This window comes from Strix uralensis, chromosome 16 (genome assembly GCF_047716275.1).
Source record: "Strix uralensis isolate ZFMK-TIS-50842 chromosome 16, bStrUra1, whole genome shotgun sequence".
Taxonomy (NCBI): Eukaryota; Metazoa; Chordata; class Aves; order Strigiformes; family Strigidae; genus Strix; species Strix uralensis.
The window spans coordinates 16,989,284-17,009,608 of NC_133987.1; the positions used below are offsets into that span (position 1 = coordinate 16,989,284).

At 42.6% G+C, this 20,325-nt stretch overlaps 2 protein-coding genes across 3 annotated transcripts in view; one reads left to right on the plus strand and one right to left on the minus strand.

Moving 5' to 3' along the window:
* The first annotated feature begins 275 nt into the window (after positions 1-275).
* The window catches only part of CARHSP1 (calcium regulated heat stable protein 1), a 73,277-nt gene continuing 53,227 nt past the window's right edge, over positions 276-20,325 (plus strand). Inside the window, exons 1-4 of one of the 2 annotated variants that reach the window (XM_074886147.1) lie at positions 276-745; positions 1,295-1,371; positions 4,347-4,519; positions 16,087-16,264. The gene's annotated coding sequence lies outside the window, so the exon portion shown is untranslated. Of the gene's footprint in view, positions 746-1,294; positions 1,372-4,346; positions 4,520-16,086; positions 16,265-20,325 lie in introns of those variants that run through there. The other variant, XM_074886149.1, reaches the window with a different exon arrangement.
* LITAFD (LITAF domain containing) lies at positions 1,749-14,119 on the minus strand. The gene is made up of 5 exons (XM_074886155.1): positions 14,049-14,119; positions 5,907-6,025; positions 3,616-3,681; positions 2,330-2,489; positions 1,749-1,857 (listed from the first exon to the last, which is right to left on the minus strand). Exons 2-5 carry the CDS (start codon positions 6,010-6,012, stop codon positions 1,749-1,751), a joined length of 441 nt encoding a protein of 146 aa, XP_074742256.1. The 5' UTR covers positions 6,013-6,025; positions 14,049-14,119.

The following is a 20,325-nucleotide window of genomic DNA, read 5'->3' on the forward strand; positions in this document are numbered from 1 at the left end:
GGCTGGGCGGTGGGGACCGCCGGTGCGGGAAGGCCGTGGTGTGCCCCGCTCCTCGCCGAGCGCTGCCGCCGCCCTCAGCGGGGCGGGGCGGGCGGCGGGAGCGCGCCTCGAGCCCCGCCAGGGGGCGGGCGCGGGCAGGGCGGCGCGCGCTGTGTGTGTCTCCCTCCGCCGCCCGGCCCGGCCGCGCGGAGGGGGCGCTGCGGCCCGGTGGGCTCTGAGGCTGCGGGGTGTCCCTGACGGTGTGTGGGAGCTGCCGGGAAGGGCGCGGGGGAGCGACGCCTTGCTCCGGAGGGAGAACGAGCAACGGCTCTGGGCTGCGCGCTGCCCGCCGACCCTCCCTGGAGCGGCGCGGAGGGTCCCGGCCGCGGGCGGGCTCTGGCGGGGCGGCCGGTAGCGCCCGGCTGCTCCTCTGGCGGCTCCCTTAGGGCTGGGCGGGACGGGCCCGGCGTCGTCAGACCGCTCCCACGGCTCAGCGCGGCCTCCAGGACCCCCGGGATGCTGGGGCTGCTAAACAGCTCTTTAGGGTCACACCCTTCTTCTTCCGGCTCAAATTGACCAAACCGCTAAAACAAAGAGTGCGCTCAAACTTAACGTCAGGTTAAGTGGGAACTTTGAAAGTTCTTTTAGCTCTGTGGTATCTCCAGACCCTTCAGCGCGCGGGCAGGGCACCTCAGCCACGATAAACCGCGGCGGTGGGGGAGCAGCCCGAGTGCCGTGTGCCACGCATCCCAGTTTCCCACAACAGGTACGGTACTAATGTGAAATTATTGGTGTTAAATGGTTGAAATATAGGGGTTTTTTCTATCCTGTTTATCATTCCAGCCAGCAGTGAACAGCAGCAAGTGCTGCTGCTGTCAGTGCCGAGGAGGGTCTAGGCACCAAGTAATTACGGAGATTGGATTTTACAAGTGACTTTGGATGAAAACTGGAAGAGTTCTCTGTACAGTGTACAGCCTAGTTAAGTCCTTGTTTGGGAGATGATGCCCTGCCTGTGGGAAGGCAGAGGGGTAAAATGAGGGCCTTGTGTTGTGCTTTTGGTGACTTTTTTCAAGCTGCGCTTGCTGATTTTTCTTTATACATTTGCCCTTTGGTTCTTGGTTTGTTCATGTAAAGGAGGTGCCCCAGTCTGACCTGCGTCTCTGCTCTGGATGCAACAGGCAATGCAGACAGGAGATATGTTGCCAGTATTAACAATAACAGGTTTATTTTCTTAACTCATATATAACACAGTAAAGACAATCTCATAACTTAGTATTTCATTAATAAATAATCAGCTGTGCTGTACCACCCACAGCCCTGCAGGGGTAGGTCCCATATGAAGAAGAGCAGAGAGCAATGAAATCCCGACCAGTCAGTTCAAGTGCATAGAAGGTAAGTGCTTCCCTAAAATGTGCATGTCCAAACCTTTTGGTTACTGATGGGTTGAAAAGTTCAGAAGAGTGTGTCCCAGCAGGGTTGGAGATTTAAGAGGAGGAGTACTGAAGTACTCACTAGCTGGTCATTTCACAGCTCAGGACAACGATTCAAATAGAGGATGAATTCAAGTGACACTGTAAATTAGTCTTTGAGGCTTTTTGTTTTAAAGTCAGTCCAACCACGTGATGGTAAACTCCAGGTGGATTCACCAGCCAGGGAGCTGCAGAACCTAGGCCTACTCCTATACGTTTCTTAGCAGTAGTTTTATGTGTAGAATCTTATGCCATTAAGAAACAGAGATTTGACATCATCTGGTTGCATAAACTATGTTTCTATAGTCTTTTGTATCTATAAATATGAAATTGGCAGCATGGGCAGTAATGGTCTGCATCCTTGAAGATCCTCACGAAGAAAGGTACGAAGCAGCATCCAAAACAGCACCTACACCCAAAGAGGAGATGGACATGCATGGAATGATTTACTGACTTTTCTTTCTGCTGATTACACCTGTGCTTTTTCTCTGCCTTATTTTGCCTGCCTTTTCACTGCATGAGTCCAGTTCTTTACCAAGTCTTCTAATGTTTAAAGTGTCTTCCAAAAATTAAGTGTCTTCGCTGCTAACCTCTTATGCGTTAGTCTGATTCTGAGCTTGATTCTAAATTACGGTAGGGAAGTAGGCAATCTTGTACTAATTTTTGCTTGTCTTATGAAAAGTAATAACATGGTTAAAATTAGTAAGTTTTCATCCTCTGTAGCCATGATGATACTGTATCTAGAATGGACAGAATGACTTCTTACCAAGTAGAGAAGAGCAAACTGTCTATATAAACACTATCTAGAACTTTTTATTTTTTTAATGACTCTTTTTAACCTTCTGCTATGAAGAATCTTCCAAGCATACACGAAAGCTTACCCAACCATACACAAGGTGGTGCACAGAAGGTAGGACAGTCTGCCCAGTCTGTAGGTGACCTGTGTGGTGATGTGCTGGCGGCAGGAAGGGCATATTGTGGATGTTGGTTTGCTTGAGAAGATTCCTGCTACGATGATCGGAGGCTGAGACACCATGTAAACTGAGTTCAAAAGGAAATGAGAAGCAGCAAAATCAGAAGCACGGGAAATCTTTGACAAGTTATGAAGTCTTAATTGGAGAATGTAGGTTCTTAACATGGCTGATCTATGTTACTGTTATTGATTTCAGGTGTATTAATAAGAACCACTGTACTGCTTGTTCTGTGTACCCCAGTATGTTGCTTCTACTAGCAGCTGGTACTTACTCAGATAAGGACATATACGGGGAATTGCCAGTGGGATAATCCCCATAGTGAGGCAGTCTCCACCACTGGCAGGCGTACTCTGACATTGAGAATTTATCTCCTGATATTGAAAATAATATGAAAAAGCATGTTTTCCCTAAAGAAGAGATTTGAAGCATATAGAAGAGCTTCCTGGATCAACTTCTCAGTGGTTAAAGGAAATTCATTGAAGTAATTAACATACAAATGTCATCAGTTGGATGCTGGTGCTGTCCCCAGTTAGTAGAGTCTGTAGCTTCCCTCATGATTTTTCAGTCTGGAGCTGACTACCATACTCCTTGAGGGGCATGCCCCTTGTAGGTACATGAAAGGTATTTTTTCAGAACTGTTCTCAGTAAAAAATACTGTTTTAAGCATCCTAAAACAAGTTAAGGGTACAGTGACACTGTAGCATGAAGCAAAACTTCAGGAGTAGGAAGGTATTGTCTTTTAGATAGGATATAACATATCTGAGTTTAATTGCTTTCTGGTCTTAGGGATTTTAAAAAATGTATGTGTCTCCTTCCCTCCTGTAAGAGATATTATTTGACTGTTCTTTGAGGCCTTTCCTCAAAGTCTCCTTTGACCTTCTCCACTTCCGTAAAGGTGACTAGAACAGGAAGAGGAAAATCCACTGGACTTGAAATTATTTGTTCTGAAAGTTGTAGCTCCTAGCTGCTTTTAAAAAAAGTGGGTACTTCTGTAGATTGGCTAATGCTGGAGAAACAAGTCTGAGTCTCTCAGTTTATCTTTCAACATTTCTAGGGAAATTTTCTAGCCTCTTAGATTGTGATTGGGTCGGAAAACTCCATCTTCTCTGTTGATTTTAAAACTAAAAACATTTCACTTTTCTTAGCACATAGAACTACAAACATTGTTAGAAACACAGTCCCCTGGCACTTACCTGGTTGCTCAAGGGTGGCTGTTTCTCGACAGGAATAAGGTGGGGGAGAAGGATACTCATAAACCCCTATGCAAAGAAAAACAGGGTAAAACGTGAAAATCCATACAGCTTCTGCCTCCTGAAAGCCCTGTTCAGAGTCTGATGAGAAACTGCGTGGGGAGGTGCCTCGCAGGGGAGGCCTGACATGGCTCAGTGAAGTACAAGACAGGATAAAAATGCTACTGGATTGGTTCATATATTTTTTGAAGTCAAAAGAGCCCACAGTGACTAGCTAGTCTCACTTTCTACACAGTGTAAGCTGAGAAACCAAATCCTTTTTTCAACACAAAAGCAGTAACTACATCTATTCCAGCATAACATTGGACTGATATTTGGACTTAAATTAAGGACTCCATTGATAAAGGATTCACAGTACCTCTAACTAATTTCAGTGATTACTCTCCTTACTATTAGTATTTAGAACCTTTTTTCTAGTCTGAATTTTATCTTCCTTCAGCTTCCAGCCAAGTAATTTAATCATACCCTTTGTTCTAGAAAAAAGTTAAAGATCTTTTTCCTTTTGTTGTGGAGAAGGGAAGCTGGTGACTAAGACACCTCATGCTTTTTTAGTTCTTTTACTAATCTTACAAATTAAGAATGCAATCAGCCTACCTGAGCATTAAATAAATGAATGTATTAAAAAATACATTCATGAATACTTTCAAAATAAATTCACGTATAAAACTTTACAGCTAGCTAGCATGGATGTGGATCAAACTACCAGACTGGCCTGCAGCAGGAGGACAGTCCCTGTGAGAAGTCTTGTTTGGTCAAGCCCACACAGCATCAGAGAAGCCCTCACCCTCAAGCAGAGCAGCCCTGACGTGGGAGTCCAACCTGCACCACTGAGCCTTTCAGAAACAATGTGAGTCCAACCAGGGAATAAGCCCACAGGGGTACAAAATGGGACACAAACCTGGAATTTTCCAGAGTGAGACAAAATACAGTGGCAAAGTTGAAAAAATGTTAGCAATATTTCCTTGAATGGCTTGCCAAAAGTGAGAGAGATTTGCAATGGCATTTGGGTTTAATGGTGGTTGTGGTGTGTTTAGTTTTTGGGTTTTCCTTTTGTTTTGGAGGGGGGGTTATTTGTGGTAAAACAGCTCTGTAAAAAATTAAAAAGTAAAGAGTTTCCTTCTGATCTAGAAAAGGAACGTGCTTAGTACAAGTGAGTTATCACTTGGTGTGTTTTTTTGAAGGACCTGCTTCCTGTGCAAGGACAGGACCCTGCAACTTGGTGTTAGATGTGCTGAGTGCCTGTCCCTCGGTTGAGTAGCTCACAAGTGAGACTTTTTCTCTCCAACCTCTTCCAAGCTCTTCTGACTTTAGAAGGAGGCCAGAGAGGTCCTTGAAGACAAAAATATTTAGAGAGAGAGCTGATCAGAGTAAAATGCTCTGAAAATGAGTCAAGTTTAGAGGCCCAGTACTGACACATCTAGACTTATTAATCACCTTCTGACCTGCCATTCTGGTTTCTGCTCCAGTCCTGTCTGAATGGCAATTTCCTCAATAGCAGGAAGATAACAAAGGTAAAATCACTGATATCTCAGTGTGTCTTTCAATGAGCGTGGGCTCGAACAGGCAGAAGACAAAGGAGTGTTGTGAGATACTGGTGTAGGCGTGCGAGCAATGCCTAGTTTCAGAGGGAAAAAGCCAACCCAGCAGAGCAGCAGCTGTCGGTGCCCACTTGCAGTTGTTGAGTTGAATTGCCAGCACTTCAGTCATGACGTTTCACCATGAGACAGCAATGGGTAGAGGTTGTTCATCCCTATAGAATCTGGCTGCAGAACTGACTCATCTAGGGAGGGCAGCTCAGGGCAGCAGGAGCATTTGGGAAAAGGCCCGTCCTCTGCAAAACTAAATTACAGTTTAAGCAAGACATAGCCTGTCCGTGTACAAAGTTTGCTGGCTGAACATTTGCTCATTAGGAATATGAAATTATTGCAATTTCATATTCCTAATGCAATTACTGCAATTCCTTTTCCAATAAAGCATGTGTGTTTTTTTAAAAAACTAAACAAAAATATTTTTTGCCATTTTAAGTGATGTTTCTATTAGGAGATCCTACCAACTTGCCTACCCCAACCCTGGGTTTTGTATGCTGGCACAGGCGCTTTCTAAACTCATCATGTCCTGGCAAAGCTTGGTCCTTTATGAGCTCGCTCAGCTACACTCTGGAAACCAAGCAGCGTTTGCCACACAACCGTCACGAGGGTGCTCTTTCCAAAACCCTCCTGGTGAATTCTGCTTACCCCCTTGGCTGCAGTACTCTGGTGCGGAGGGTTCTTGCATGTAGGGTTCATGGTGCGGTTCATACATAATCATAGGAATTTCCACGCGTCCCTTCTCACTAGGCATCTCCGCAGTTTACCTGCCAAAAGTAGTGCAAAATAAAATCTACTGTAAGTGACTTTCAGTGCCCTGTATTTGTCAATGCCTGCTTCTAATTCATAGTTCTCACACTCAGATTTTACTTAGAGGAAAATCAGCAGTTCTCATATTCTGCCTTTTTTATAGACTGAAGCGCAGTCAGTTCCTGTTACACTTCATGATGAGGAAGATGGGATGGGAGAGCAGAAAATACCATCTTTACATACTTCTTTGTGCTGGAAAGCTAAAAATGTTCCCCCAGAAAACACGCCATTCAAAGTGTGTAAACTCGTGACTGAAAGTGTTACCTTTACAGAAAAGTTAACCTAATTTTTTTCTATGGATTGTCAAAATAATCAAGGAGGGGAAGGGCAGGCTTTGGAGCACCTGTGAAAAACCTTCATCTGTCATTAAGTCAGAGCCTACAACAGTGCAACCAGTGGCAATTTGGATCTGTCTTTCATCGGGTTATTGTGCAACCTTATCATCACCATTACTGTGACCAGTTTTGTACTGTGAAACTATCGTCTCATCACTAGTGTGACACACTTTTGTTGGGCAAGATCATTATTAAATATGACTGCGCTGCCTGAGGCTCTGAACAAGATCAGGTCATGAAATATAGGTGTTTTGCAGGTGTTAGCAAGAACTGTTCCTCACAATAAAGGAGAGTGGGAGTAATAGGACACAGCTGGAGATGTGTGTTTGTATTACTGTAAATGGAATGATGTTAATTATTCCTAGCTGTGCCTTGAACTAGTATTAACTGGTTGATTTCCTACTAACGTTAACCACAGGAGTCCTTTGCAGAAGAAAGTTACAGGCTTTTGCATAGGTCAGCAAAGAAGGGCAGTTTGGGGGGAAAGAGGAGCAAAGATGTTTGTGAGGAGCTGCTAAATTAGTTTGGTGCAGGTTCGCTGGCTGCTTAGGTAACTCCACGTAGCTCCTTGCATTCCAGCTACATGTCCTGTGTCACTGTTCAGACGCCTTCCCTGGTTTGGATCAGGACTGTGCCTACACACTGGTGATGCAAAAGTGAGGGGTCATATTGTTAAGATAAGTAAACAGAGACTGAGAAATGTAACATTTGGCAAGTCAGCACAAGGTGCCTGAATATGTGTGGTCAAACCAGAGTAGGATAGAAATTGCTGAACAAGGCAAGCTGCTCAACAGGTCTGTTTTTAAGGTGTGTTAGAGGACAATATGTATGGGGGAGATCAAAAGAGGAGGGATTAGTAGTGCTGAGCTAAAGCATCAGTCCTTTTAGGGAGGAAGAAAAGAAGGAATTTGAAAATATTACTAAGGAAGAAGTGATGTAATTTTCACAAATCTGAATGAATGGGAAGTGATATAGAAAATGGTAGCAGAATGAATAATAAAGGGACTAGGTAGGATGGTGTGGGAAAAAATGAAAAATACAGCATTGGCCATGTTAAGGCCAAAGATGCTGGAGAAAATTGCTAATGTATGGATTGGAGAGGAGGGATGGAGAAAGGTATACCTTCGTATACTTGTTATAAAGAAGCTCAAACAGGTGATTGGGGGTGTCAGAGGTATTAATAGGCCATTATTGAAGCTTCACGAAGATTCCACTGAGAAGAAAAAAGATGAGAATCAAGATGAAGCTGAGAGCCAAGGGAGAGTAATGATCTACAGAGAAGAAAGACAGTGTGTCAATAGTAACTGGGGGTTCGGGAGTGTGATGATAGACAATATTGCATTAGCCAGTGGTGATCAAGGGCTGTTTCCTTGGCACAAGGATCAGCGGGCAAAATTATAGGGAGTCTCTTCAAGTTTTTGGCCTATTGCTGTCTTGGTACTTAAACACCATGTACGAAATACTGGGTGTTGTCAGTTTGTGACACTTCTGATGAATTCATTTCACTCACTGTGAAACAGGAAAAAGAAGAAACAGCTTTTGAATTTCATCCAGTGACTATAGGTCCAGGCAAAAGGCCTGTCATGAGGCACAGAGTAGGAGGGAATAATAATGGTTAACATAGTGAGAGCATTGCAAGTTAACAGCTGAATGCAGGCAAACACCGACTAATCCTTGCTCCACCCAGTGAGGTATTAGTGTAATATCCCCAGTTAAACGTCTTATAGGACAAGAGATGCAGAAGTGAATCAGCAGCAGAGCCAGGAGTAGTGTGGGAGTCCCACTGGACCGGGTTGAGTTTGATGTACTAGAGCCAGGAAGCACAGAGGCTGTGGACCATAGGCTGTTGATAAAGTTGGTACCCTGGGTTTGCTCACTTTCAGTGTCTTGTTATGTGCCTCTGATAGTGCTGCCAGTAGCTCTGTGTGTTGTGAGGGAGGACCTGCCCCAGAGCAGATGAGCTGGGAGAACTGGATGGGCAGCTGGGCCTCAGCTTCTGCACGAGTTTCTTCAGCCTACCTGGGAGAAAGTACCAGGGGTTTAGATACCCTCTGGGCCGGAATGCTGCAAGGAAAGGCATTCTCGAGGGTGTTTTATGCAACTCAGTAGATCCTTTCATTTGGCCTATAAGTGGTTACTCTCTGTTCTTGGTTGCAACCATGCCTGTGATGCCCGAGAGCTCTTGGGGCTGTGACCCCCAAACTTGTAAGTGTTATTGCTATAGATGAGAGCTAGAGACTGTCAGATGTGATTATCTGCTGGATAGGAAGGTATGGGAGAGAACAGACAGTGCTAGTAACCCTGTAGGAAAAAGTCGTAAGAAGAAATATCAGGCAGCAGTTCCTGAAGCATAGGAAAATGTCCTATAAACTCCCTTCCAGAAACCAGTAACATCTAGGAGGCCCACGCTTAATAGCTGGGGAGGTGATGTAAGTTGTCTTCTCTGCAGTCACACTGAGCAAATGGAGTTCTCTGTGAGGGCAGAGCAGACCCTTGTGCACTCCTGAAGTGGGGGCTTGGTTTATCTGTATAGTCCCAGGGACACCAAAGCAAGTCTGTGCCTTCTCTCCTCTGAAGTCTCAGTCTTTTCTATGTAAGGGTATAATCAGTTTGCACTGGAAAATAAAGCTCACTGAGTCCTGTGGAAATTAGTATTAAAAAAAAAAAAGCAAATCACACCCTGAGGCATATACACAAAGAGCCAGTTCAGGGAAAGGAAGGTGGAAATGACAAAGCCTTTATGTTCCAGGAAGGACATATCCTAGGGGAGAATGGGCAACTGCAGTTTCCATCATCTTCCTCTGGATTTGCTCCAGGCACTTGTGTTCTGGTGTGAAGAGCAGTTGTCATGCGGCCAAGCAAAGCTGCTGAACTGCAAAATTCCACGGCAGGGCCCCACTCTCCAGCTCTCACCAGCACCTCTGCACGTTCCCTCCCAAATGTCCCTGCTAGCTAAATAATCCCACAGATGAGAATAGCTTGACGTGTGCCTGCAAAGAGTCACAGGCACTGCCGTTTGTGCTTTGTAAAGGGGAAACCGAGACACATGGTGGACAGTGTTTTCAGGAGTCCTGACAGAGTTCTTATTTGGCCTCCCATGTATGGTTCAAATACTTGCAAAGAGAATGATGACACTCCTTCCCTCTTTGTGGTATTTTTCAGAAAGGTTTTTCAGGTGCTGCGTGTTTGCAGTGGTGGACAGAGAGACAGCCCTGTCTATGTAAATAATTTTTCACCTTTCAGAAATACTTTTTCCAGTTTGATTTCAAATTCGTTGGAAATATGCTTTTCCCACAAACACTTCTTCAAAGATGACATTGTAGTATTTGAAATAGAAGCGTTCATGAGCCTGGAGAGTCCTGTGGGATTCGTGTCAGTTTTGACCTAGGTACAGCTCAGCAGAACACAAACTGGGAGCTACTCGACAGTTATTTCAGAAATGTCATTACTTGAGTGCTGATGCATCTTTGTTTTAGTCTTGTGAGCCTGTGCCAATGAAGTATTTACGATTTCATTTGAAAATAGAAGTTCACTGCAGTACTTTCTTCTCAATTCAGATTCAGAAATTATAGTGTGAAAAGGAGAGGAGGCAGATGGAATTTGGCAGATGTATGTGTATCAGAGTCCAGGTAACATTTCCCTTACCTTGGTATTCTGTTCTGTTGCAGTTCTTCCTCAGAAGTAGATTGACCTAGTTAAAAAAATGATGTGGTACATCTGTGAAAGCTGATCAAGATTTACAGATTTTTTTTTTTTTTTTTTATTTAACTGAAGCTTGTTTTAGCAAGAATGTTAATTGTTGGCCTCGTACTGCAGACTCCAAATGAAGTTTCTAAAAAGTTTTCAGAAGTGCTTGGCACTGGCCTGTCTTCTATTACAGTTGAAGCAGTGGAGTCACTCCCAGGACCTGGATATGGATGTAACAGCATAAAATACCTAGCACTTCTGGGAGCAGAGGAGAAAAGGGAGGGACAGCTTGGATATGTGAGAGGGGGACTAAAGTTGCAAAGGGCTGTCTCTGTGCCCTGTCTGTTCTACAGCTGGCAATAAGGGCTGGATCATGTCATCTGGCAGGAGGTTATCGTATTTGGCTATCGCGTCATGTACCAGGATGGCATTCAGAATCTTGGGCAGGACAGGAGGCAGTGACTTTATAGGAAAAGTGTTTAATCTCCATTCCAGCTCCAGCTGATATCAGTGTGGGATTTGCCATTGACTTCAGTAAGAGCAGGTTCAGAGACAGAAAAAGGGAACATGGATTTTAGGAGAAAACATTAAGTGATTCAGGTATTTGAAGAAGATAGGGTAATACATTCAAAAGTTTTGTATTTTGGAAGATTAACACTGAAACTTTATAGTAACTGATCTTCAGATGTCGTGGACATTTGGAGATAGAGCAGTTTTCACCAGTGATCTGTTGGCTTGTAGGATACTAGTCCAAAGGCTTTCAGTTTGCTGTAATGTGTTCTTGTTCTCCTGTCATCACTAGTTTAATGTTTTCTTGGGCATTTAGCCCTTCCAGCTGTGTTTATAAGACAAGTTCAATTTCTGCTATTTTAAAGAGTGACCATAAAATGCCATTGCTGGCATGCAATTACATCTGTGGCTTGAACAATATGGAGTGCCTCTGTTTTACTTTATTGAAGCAATTAATGCTAGTTTTTTGGCTAACAATGAAACACTGAATTCCTCAGTGGAGAGATTTTTTCCCTTTAGCCCTGAGTTGGTCGTTTATGGCAACATTCACAATGTGCTGAGGCTTTTCAGATGTTCAGGAAGGAATAGCTCCAGCTCTAATACAGATAAAGAGTTGGGGAGCAGGATTCAGGTATTTGTTTATTCTTATCCTTAAAATAGAGGATAAAGGAGGTGACTGCTGGCAGCAAATTAAAAGTTGGACAGTAAAATGTATTCAGGATGTGTGAAGTAGACAACATTTTCAATGAGATGAAGGATGCTCTGCCAATTCCCTGTTCTTTACTCCTGAATTTAATGTTAATCCTACAGTTATTCTAGCTTTGAAGCCTGTATCAGGCTACCATCTTCCGTTCTCAAATGGAGAGGATGTAGCTATGGGGGATTCAACTGAACATGAACTGTACTTCTTGCAAACTCTTCACCTGGTTCCCTTGGCTTGTCTGTTGACTGCACTGACTCACTAGCCAATATGTAAGGTCACTGCTTGAAGTGGTCAGTGGAAGAAATTGGTGGTTCATCTGTTGAAGTCATCAGGATGTCATTGAGCCAGGGAGCTGGGCAGAACCCTGAAAGTCATTGTGTAGATACTGCTTCTCTTCCTCTCATGTGGGAAGAGAGAGACTTATGTGTAATCCAGGTTCCCCTGGCTTACATGGAAGTTTAGAGTAAAACAAGCATAACTTGTTCACAAAATCAGGAGGGAGAATATACTAAAGAGTGAAATGTTGGTGAACTGAGCTCTACTGAGGAAGAAAGAGCTCTTTGCTTTTTCCATTCTGGAGAAAACCTTTTCTCCTTCATGATATTGTAAATGGTGACACAGACACAAAGAGACTTGGAAGGTTTGGGGGGTTGTTTTTGGTTTGTTTTCGAGAGTGCAACCCAGTGTTCATTTGCCGTGATGGGTGCCCAGAGGGCTGGCTGCCTGGTTACTGGGCTTGCGCAGGCACCCGCAGTACTTGTGCATGCAGATGGAGCCTGGCCCTGCCTATGTGGACTGCTGGATAAGCAGGGACTCCCTGGATCTTCCAGTCCTGTCCCAGGTCAGACATTTATGTCAGGTTATTCCTTCATGAAGGCAGCTCCAGTCTATAATTTAGTACATTTACTGCTCCTGTTGCTCTCACCTCTAAAGCAGTTCAAAATACTGTAAACTTTCACAAACCTTTGAGCCTAAAATTATTCATGGTAGTTCATTGCTGTTTGTTATTGTACCAGCATCATGTTTTTATAGAAAAACCTTCTCCTCCCAAGCCAGCCCAGAGAACATTTCTGTCTGTGCAGCCTTTCCTTCACAGGGCTAAGCAATCTTGCTGAGTCCTTCTCATTTCTGTACAGTGAATTCATCCTTCTTGAGCTCTGTCCTCAGCCTATATAATGGTATGAATGTCATCTTATATTTAATGGAAATGCTGTCTTTAGAATAATCCAGTAGCACTTTTTTCTTTTCCACAGCCGTATCGTGCTGATGGTTTGTATTTATGCTGTCGTTAACCAGCAGTAGGTCTTTCTCCTCCAATGTCATTTTGTACTAATGAACTCCCAGCTTGTAGCTGAAATTCCTGATATAATTTTCTAAATGGACTGCTTTGTAGCATTATAATACATATGAATTCTGTCACAGCAGTTCTCTAGGCTTTCTCATTCTGTGTAATAGATTTTCTGCTTCCATAATTTGTTTCTTCATTCATACATTTTATTAGCCACTCCTATATTTCTGTCAAAGTTATTAATTAAAATACTGAATAAGCTTCATCACTGATTTCTGCCTTAACCTTTGATACAAACCAGATCTATCTCTTGAATCTTGTTCCTTAATTTACTGTTTGAGGTAGAATCCTTTGGTTCCTTTCAGATGACCAACTTCACTCACATTTAAAGGGCCCTTATTCTGAAGGATGAGCACAACTGGGCCCTGGGATTGTGTAAGAACTTGTCCCTCCCTAATTATCATTCAAAAAATAGAGCACTAACCACTAAAAGGAAGTATTGTCCAGTGGTTTGTGCATTAACCTGGACTGGAGAGGGAAAAATGTTGGGCTCAGTTCCTGTTCTGCAACAGTGATGATGAGCAAATTAGTCTTGATTTTGCTCAGCTCTTGTATACAGAGACACTGTATCAGGGAGACACTGCGACCTTTCTGCAGTGACATGGTCCACATTTGGTTATGCCTCATCTTAAAGCTTGAGCAAACAACAGAAGATAGGAAATGACGAGTTTAGATTCAGCCTTTGTCCTCTATTGACACAATTTTGTCTTTCATGTTCCTGTCAGCTGTCGGAATTGAGGGCAGTCTTATGCAATTGCTTCCAGCACTTCATCATTACCTTAAAATGTGATGTTTGCCATCTTTTCATTTAATTCTTTTATGGATTAACATTCCCTTACTGACAGCATTGAAACATGGGTAGCCAGCATTTCATTTATACCCATGTAAAAATAATGTCTATAACTTGTCCTTCAATTGAAAACTGATAGAACCGCTCAAGTAATGTGTCATGTAGCATCTGGACCTGGTTTAGCAACTCTTAACAAAGTTATTATGTTAGTCAAACATTCATTTGAAGGAAGCAGGTGTGTGTGCCCTGCTTTTATGCATGAGCTAAGTGCTTTCCTATGGTGCATTCATTTGACTTTCCATTCTTATTACTGTTCTCATCTTCACCTTATCAGAAAGCTTGTTTTCCTATTTTCCATCTCTGGTCTGTTCTAGGAGAAAGTTAAAATATCCTGAGAAGAGTCTTAGCCTCCAGATTTTAGGGACATTAGAGAGAGCTTGCAGATTTTGAAAGCTTGACAATTTAATCATAAAGAGTTAACATTTACAACCAAGAGCCACAGCTGTCATACTCCTCGAGCTGTCTGTTTTAGTCCTTGCCACCTCCCTTTCCTTATTTCCTAAGGAGTAAACATAGTATTGATCCCAAGTAATTTGAAAGCTCTTACCTTTAGGTAGCTCTGGTAAATCTGGGGAGCAAAAGTGCTTCAAAAGTTGATCACTTCATCCATGTCTTTGGAATGCAGCTGTGTCTAGGAAAGAAAGCAGCACCCATGAGCAGTGACATGACCTGCTGTCATGCCTCAGTAGCTTATCCAGTTGAAGACGCGAGCGAGTCAGGTGGGTAGAGTATATAATTACCCCAGTTCACCAGCAGTCCCAGCCTACTGCTCACACCTGCTCTGCAGGAAAAGGAATGTTGTGTGACAGGCTTGCATCAGAGTTTTTTCACGGATAGTTTTCCAATATCCCAGAAATTTTACTTCATGGTAACCTGAAAGCTACATGAAGACAATCAGAAGAAGCATGGGAATAACAGGACAACCTAAGCCATTGTGCTTCTATACACACCATCACAGAAAATGATGAAAAGTACAGTTGTATATGGGGTTCTGATATTTTGTTATCAAAGTCGATGATTCTTTGATTTTGTTATCAAAGTCAAAGTTAATGATTCCTGACCAATTAAATTTTTGTGCTTAGATCAACAAATATATCTGTGCAAGGTGGTAACCATGGACATTATAGCTAGAATATTCTTGGTAACTAGGTTTGTAGCTAAACTGGACTTTTGGTTAAATAGATGCTTTGTCTCTGTGGTGGGTTGACCTTGGCCAACTGCTGGATGCCCACTCAAACACTGTCAGTCTCCTCCTCAACAGTACAGGGGATGAAAATAAGATGGAATTGTTCTTCAGTTGAGATAAAGGTCACTTATCAATTACCATACTGGGCAAAATAGACTTGACTTGGGGAAAGTTGGTTTAATTTATTGCCAATTAAAATATATTTGGATGGTGAGAAACAAAGACAAAAACTAAAACACCTTCCCCAGATGCACAGATTTGGCATCTCCAAGTGTAACGGTGGCCACATGAACTTCTTAGTAAGGACCGTTCTTGCTTCATCCAAACCCACTGTGAAACTGTCCCGTGCAGACTGTTCTCCACATCAGGAACCCATCTGCAGTGCTCCTGACAAGGAGAGAGCATGATGCATCGGGTTTGCCTAGGGGCCTCACTTCGCCCGTCCAAAACCTGCTGTTCACTCAGCTCCTGGGCAAACAAAGGCTTACTCAAGAAAGGGCTGCAGCAGTGCAGGAAGCCCCTGACCTTGAGAGGTCAGGATTGCACAATAATTAGCAAAATAGTAAGGTACAGCTGAGAAACTGTCAGTGGGTAAAGGAAGAAGAATGTGAACAGTTGAGCACTCCAAGTTTTTATGTTTCTTTTGTCACCATAATTTGCAAAACTCTTTGAAACAGAGATTTTTGTTGTTAATGGATAGTTTCATGTTAATGGTGAAAGCACATCACCTGCAAGCACATGGAATCATCCGGACTTGAAGGACCAGGTACGGAGCACTTGCTCAGATTCGCCTCACCGGCAAGAATGGAGACTCAGCACATGTGCTATGACTTACATTCAACCACCATCAAAGTAGTTGTGGACTCCCCTGACAAGAGACACATCTCTAGGCTAAAATAAAAATATGAAAAGATGGCTGACAGTAACCGTGGCTGATCCTATTTTTGCATTTCAAATCTATGCTCTTTCACAGGTTTCCTGTGTGATATTGGGCAAGTTTTCCACTCCTCCGTGTTCTCTCTGTGTAAAGGGAGTAATAGACTGATCAGAATATTATTACACAACTTAATTTTAATAGAGATGTTAAAACGCTGCTTTACTGAAGCTGAAATTCTTTGGGGAGATATATTATTTTGACATTTTCTCAGGAAAGGGTTTATTTCTGAGGGTTCACTGGTCATTTCTGATGAGGATCACTCCCATGTACATGGCTAAATATGGTAGGATACTGACGATATTTGATGATGTTAAAAGTCAAGAGGTATAGCTATGGTGTTTAAATACAACAGGTAGTAAGAAGGTGTTGAAGAGGCTGAAATATGGGATAAGTCAAAGAAATGAGACTATACTGGGGAGCCACAGATACCAAAAAGTGCGTATGTTTCTCTCTGTTTTCAAGTTAAGTGTCCACAGCATGTGAGACTGGGAAGAGGAATGGCTACCAAGATGTGTGCCACAGGGGCCGTCTGTGCAGGATTGCCTCCCTCCCCTTTCTGCTCCTGCCCAGCAACATGGGGAACCGGGTGGATACTTGGCACAGACTGGATTTTCTTGTCTTCGTGGAATCACTTGATAAGGTAGGTTAAAGATAGATTTTAGGATGGCTGTGGTTGCATATCAGATTAATATTTCTTTGTGGCAGGATATTGTGAGACTATGTATTTTTAATGAAGTATTTTTTTTCTGAACATACACTGGGTGTTCTGGAGGGCACAGTTTAGACTCAGCCACAGTTCCCCTCTTCCATGATGATATATAAAAGTAATTATGTATATTGTTTATGTTGTGAAGATGATAATCACTAGCCCTGAAATCTTTCACTCCTTGCTTTTCAGTGACTGTAACGTTGCAATCAGAGACACTGCCATTAAGCAGGAAATGAATCCGTGGAAGAAAGGGCCCATTTCTTTGGGGAGGGGTGTCTTTTTTTTTTTTTTTTTTTTCCCCTGAAGAGTAGAGGAAAAACAGTGATGAAACCATGAGTGCATCCAAAAGTGTTCATGCACGAGAAATTCTTGCTGTGGTGTAGGGCGGCTTAAGTGCTTAAATATTTACAACAGCTTTAATATGCTTAACATACTGCCAAGTTGACACTCATAAAAGAACCAGAAGTTGTTTCAGCTCCTAGGGCTGTTTACAGGCGTACAGGAGGCAGGCACTCACTTGAGAGGCAGCTCTGTTTCACCTGTTCCAAGTGGCACTGGGCATGCACATGTTCTCACATCTTCAGCCTTTATTATAGGTGAGATGAGAGGATGCAAATATCTTTTTGTCTCCTGCCATACATGCTTTTCTCCCTGCTGTGGTCACCCACCAACCTCACCGTGATTCTTCAGCCTGCAGGGGAAGTGAGTGATTTTATACTTCTGTTTACATGTGTATCACTGGCTTTCTTTTGCAATCTTAATTACACTGTTTGCTCTAAGAGGAACAGTGTGATACTTAGCAAAGAGAAAGATTATATCCATCCCCTTGAATCATTATATCAGTCCCCTGAATATCATGTATGCTATCAGAGAAAAACAAGGGTGTAATAATCATTATAAATGAGTCCATCAAGACCTGATTGCTTTTACTATCATCACAAAAGATAGCCTCTTCTTGTGTGTAGGAGCTACACTGACAATTATTTTGGGGCTTCTTTCTTATTTTTGCTTACAGTCTCTCATACGTGGGACAACTGGATTAAAGATTTTTTTTTTCCTGTGTATAGTTGATAGGCCTAGTTCTGACTGTGGATGCTGTAACCATGGTGTTAAGATCAGAAGGATCACTGTGTATGATAAAGAGTGTAAAACCTCACCTGGGGATTCCTGCATAGCTGCTGGTGGAGCCAGAGCACTTTTGGCTATCGAGCCCTACACAGGCCCATATGTAAAGCAGTATCATAGGGAAGCTGTCCCAGTGAAAGCTCTGGGAGGTTTGGAGCCTGGCCTAGAACCAAGAGCATCCTGAGGATGCACCCGGCAGGGCAGCGCACACGGCAGGGCAGCTCTCCTCCTTGTCCAGGCCTTGTTCACACCACGTATGAGGGTGGAACGGAACACAGTGGAGTTTTCTATATCTCTCCATTGACTTTAGGGGGGACTCAGCCAATTGGCTCATGGTGTGATTCTAACTTGTAGGTAGATGAAACTGTGAGATGTGTTCCTCCCTTTGCTCCCTTTTAAATAGCTCATATGTTATTTGAAGCATGATTGTCTCTTTCTTGCTGTTTTGTGTTCAAGGTCTAGCCCAGTTGACTGAAACCTTTGTTAAAGCATGACAAAAATAAAGTTGAATGGAGATTTTATTACATATAACCCGTATTTTGATATAGCTTCTCTGCTACTGGAAAACTAACAATGAATAAAGGTCCTTTCCTTGGAGGAAAATCTGAACCATCCTTCCAGTTCTAAAAAGCAGAGACCTTGTGCATACAATTCCACTCCTGTTTACACCAGCAGGTATTTGCAGTCAGTGGTACCTGGAGCTGGAATTGTTTTGTAATTCAGGAAACCTCAATGTCTGTGAATATCCCTGCTATTGTCTGCCATAAATATAGTGCAGGCAGAAAAAATTCCTCTCCCAATTAAAACGCCAGTTTACTATAACTGAGCCTACATCTTATTGACTGGGAACTTGCCTGTCCTGTTTGGTATCTGAATGCAACATATTTCTTAGAGCACTGATTACACAGGAAGGATAAGAGTGACTCAAATATGAAACATCATTCTTTTCAGATAAGATCTAGAGATGAGTTGTTTTAATATGCAAAGTAAATATTTGAGTGACACGTGGCACATAGCTCAAACCAAAGCAGAAACCACTTATTTGCAATGGTTTCCAAATGAAAAATGATCTCCAATATGAAAAATTTTCCGTAGGCTTTTTCTAGTAATTTGCCTGTTGAAAAAAGATGTAGAAAAGAGAACCAGCCACGTGCCATGCAGAAATTGAAAAATCACTGTATGCTCTGCAACTAATCTGATCTGAAAGCCCAACCTGCTATAGCTGGATTGTGTGCCTACCCACAGTGGGGAGCATTACTTAGTATTGTTAGTAGCACAAAAGTAATTATTTTAATTTCATTTTTTGTCCTTTTAATATAACAGTTCTAAAAACTCTGAACCTGGTGTCAGAAAGATGGTTGTAGCATTCACATAGTCTTACTCATTGATGATGTAAGGCAGAAAAAGCTTAACAGTTTAATTCAAAGTTAATCACTGAATCAAAGAAAAATTAGTGAACATTTGTTTTGGTTTGCAAGGAATACCTTTATGAAAAATGCTTTATTGTTTCTTTTTTTTAGATGTTAAAAAATATCAACAATCCTAAATTGGTATTTGAAAATCATATTTTTGAAACAGTACATGGAAAAAGTCAGTGAGAACATTTCAAAATTGATGGAGAATTTATTTAAAGTATGTTGTTAATTTTTGCTCTTTTTGACCAGCTTGGCTCTTAATGGTTTTCAAGGTTTTCTGTCCTGTTAGCTCAGAAGTCAAGTCCTCATATTCACAACATGTGAATATTCTACTTTCATGCTAATACATCCTTGCTACCAGCAGTAATATTTGTGCTTCCAACCTGGCACCACACAGTTCGGCTTGGACAAGGCCGGCAAGGCTCCAGGAAGTCAGCTGGGAGCTGCAAGATTACTGCTGAGCTCTTCATGCCTTGGAGTAATGGACCACAGCATGAAACAATACAACAGAGAAATCCTGCTATAAGAATGAAATTGCATCTACTGGTTATTATCACACCTTAACAACTGCTAGAGCCAGAACCATGAAGGGGTAGACTCACAGACTGGAAAAAAATACAGAATCAAGAAATTTCATGCAGAGAGGACAAAGCCCATTCTGCTGGCATGAATGTGGTGCTGACACTGGTGATTATACAGTTGGGCTGTGTTTGACATGTCCAAGAGTTGTAAAATTTTCTGCTTGAATTAATGGGCTTTCTGACTTCTCTAGACAATGGCATTCAACAGGATTTCCATCTACGTGATGCGTATGACAAAACCACCTTATAGATCATCATACTGATCTCAGAAGGAAGAGGGCTGGACCATTAGCCCTCAGGGTCATTTTGAAAATTTTGTTATCCACAACCAAGTAATTAACTTCAATGGTAAGGGCTGAGATGCTGGAAAGAGCTGATCGCTAGAGCTGGCTTGCAAGCCTGAGATGTTCCTGATGTAAGAAAGAGTATGTGGTCAGATGACTGAATTATTATCTAATTACAAACTTTGGTGCAGTCAGGAGAGTAAGTATCTCAGTATTCCAGTTGTCCCTAGAACTCCACTTTTTTTTAGTTATAAAAGTGGAAAAGAGATTGAACATAGTTTAAATAGGCCAAAAATACCTGTTCCTTTGCAAAGAGTGTGCTGACTTTGCACAGGCTTTGCAAGCAATAGTTCCGAGTGCAGTCAAAATATTTTAGAGGTTGCTCCCCCCTCAGGGGAGCCTGCCAGACACAAAAAGGTCAATGTGCACCCATCTGGTACTACAAGGGAAAAGGACATGAAAGGCACAAGTACACAGAATCCCACTGCCTGCTGTCTCTCATGAAGAGGGGCTTCAGGTCCCTGCAGCCAGGAGGAGTCCGAGGTAAGGGAGGTGCTGCAGGGTCCAGTGCCTGCCTGGGGGAGGCT

What these genes read in the sequence shown, in the direction of transcription:
- LITAFD (XM_074886155.1), bottom strand. Translation starts at nt 6,012, where the DNA reads ATGCCTAGTGAGAAGGGACGCGTGGAAATTCCTATGATTATGTATGAA. An exon ending in AGAGTACTGCAGCCAAGGGG is followed by an intron (nt 3,682 to 5,906) that starts GTAAGCAGAATT and finishes TTCTTTGCATAG; the next exon opens with GGGTTTATGAGTATCCTTCT. An exon ending in ACCACCTTGTGTATGGTTGG is followed by an intron (nt 1,858 to 2,329) that starts GTAAGCTTTCGT and finishes CTTTGGGTGTAG; the next exon opens with GTGCTGTTTTGGATGCTGCT.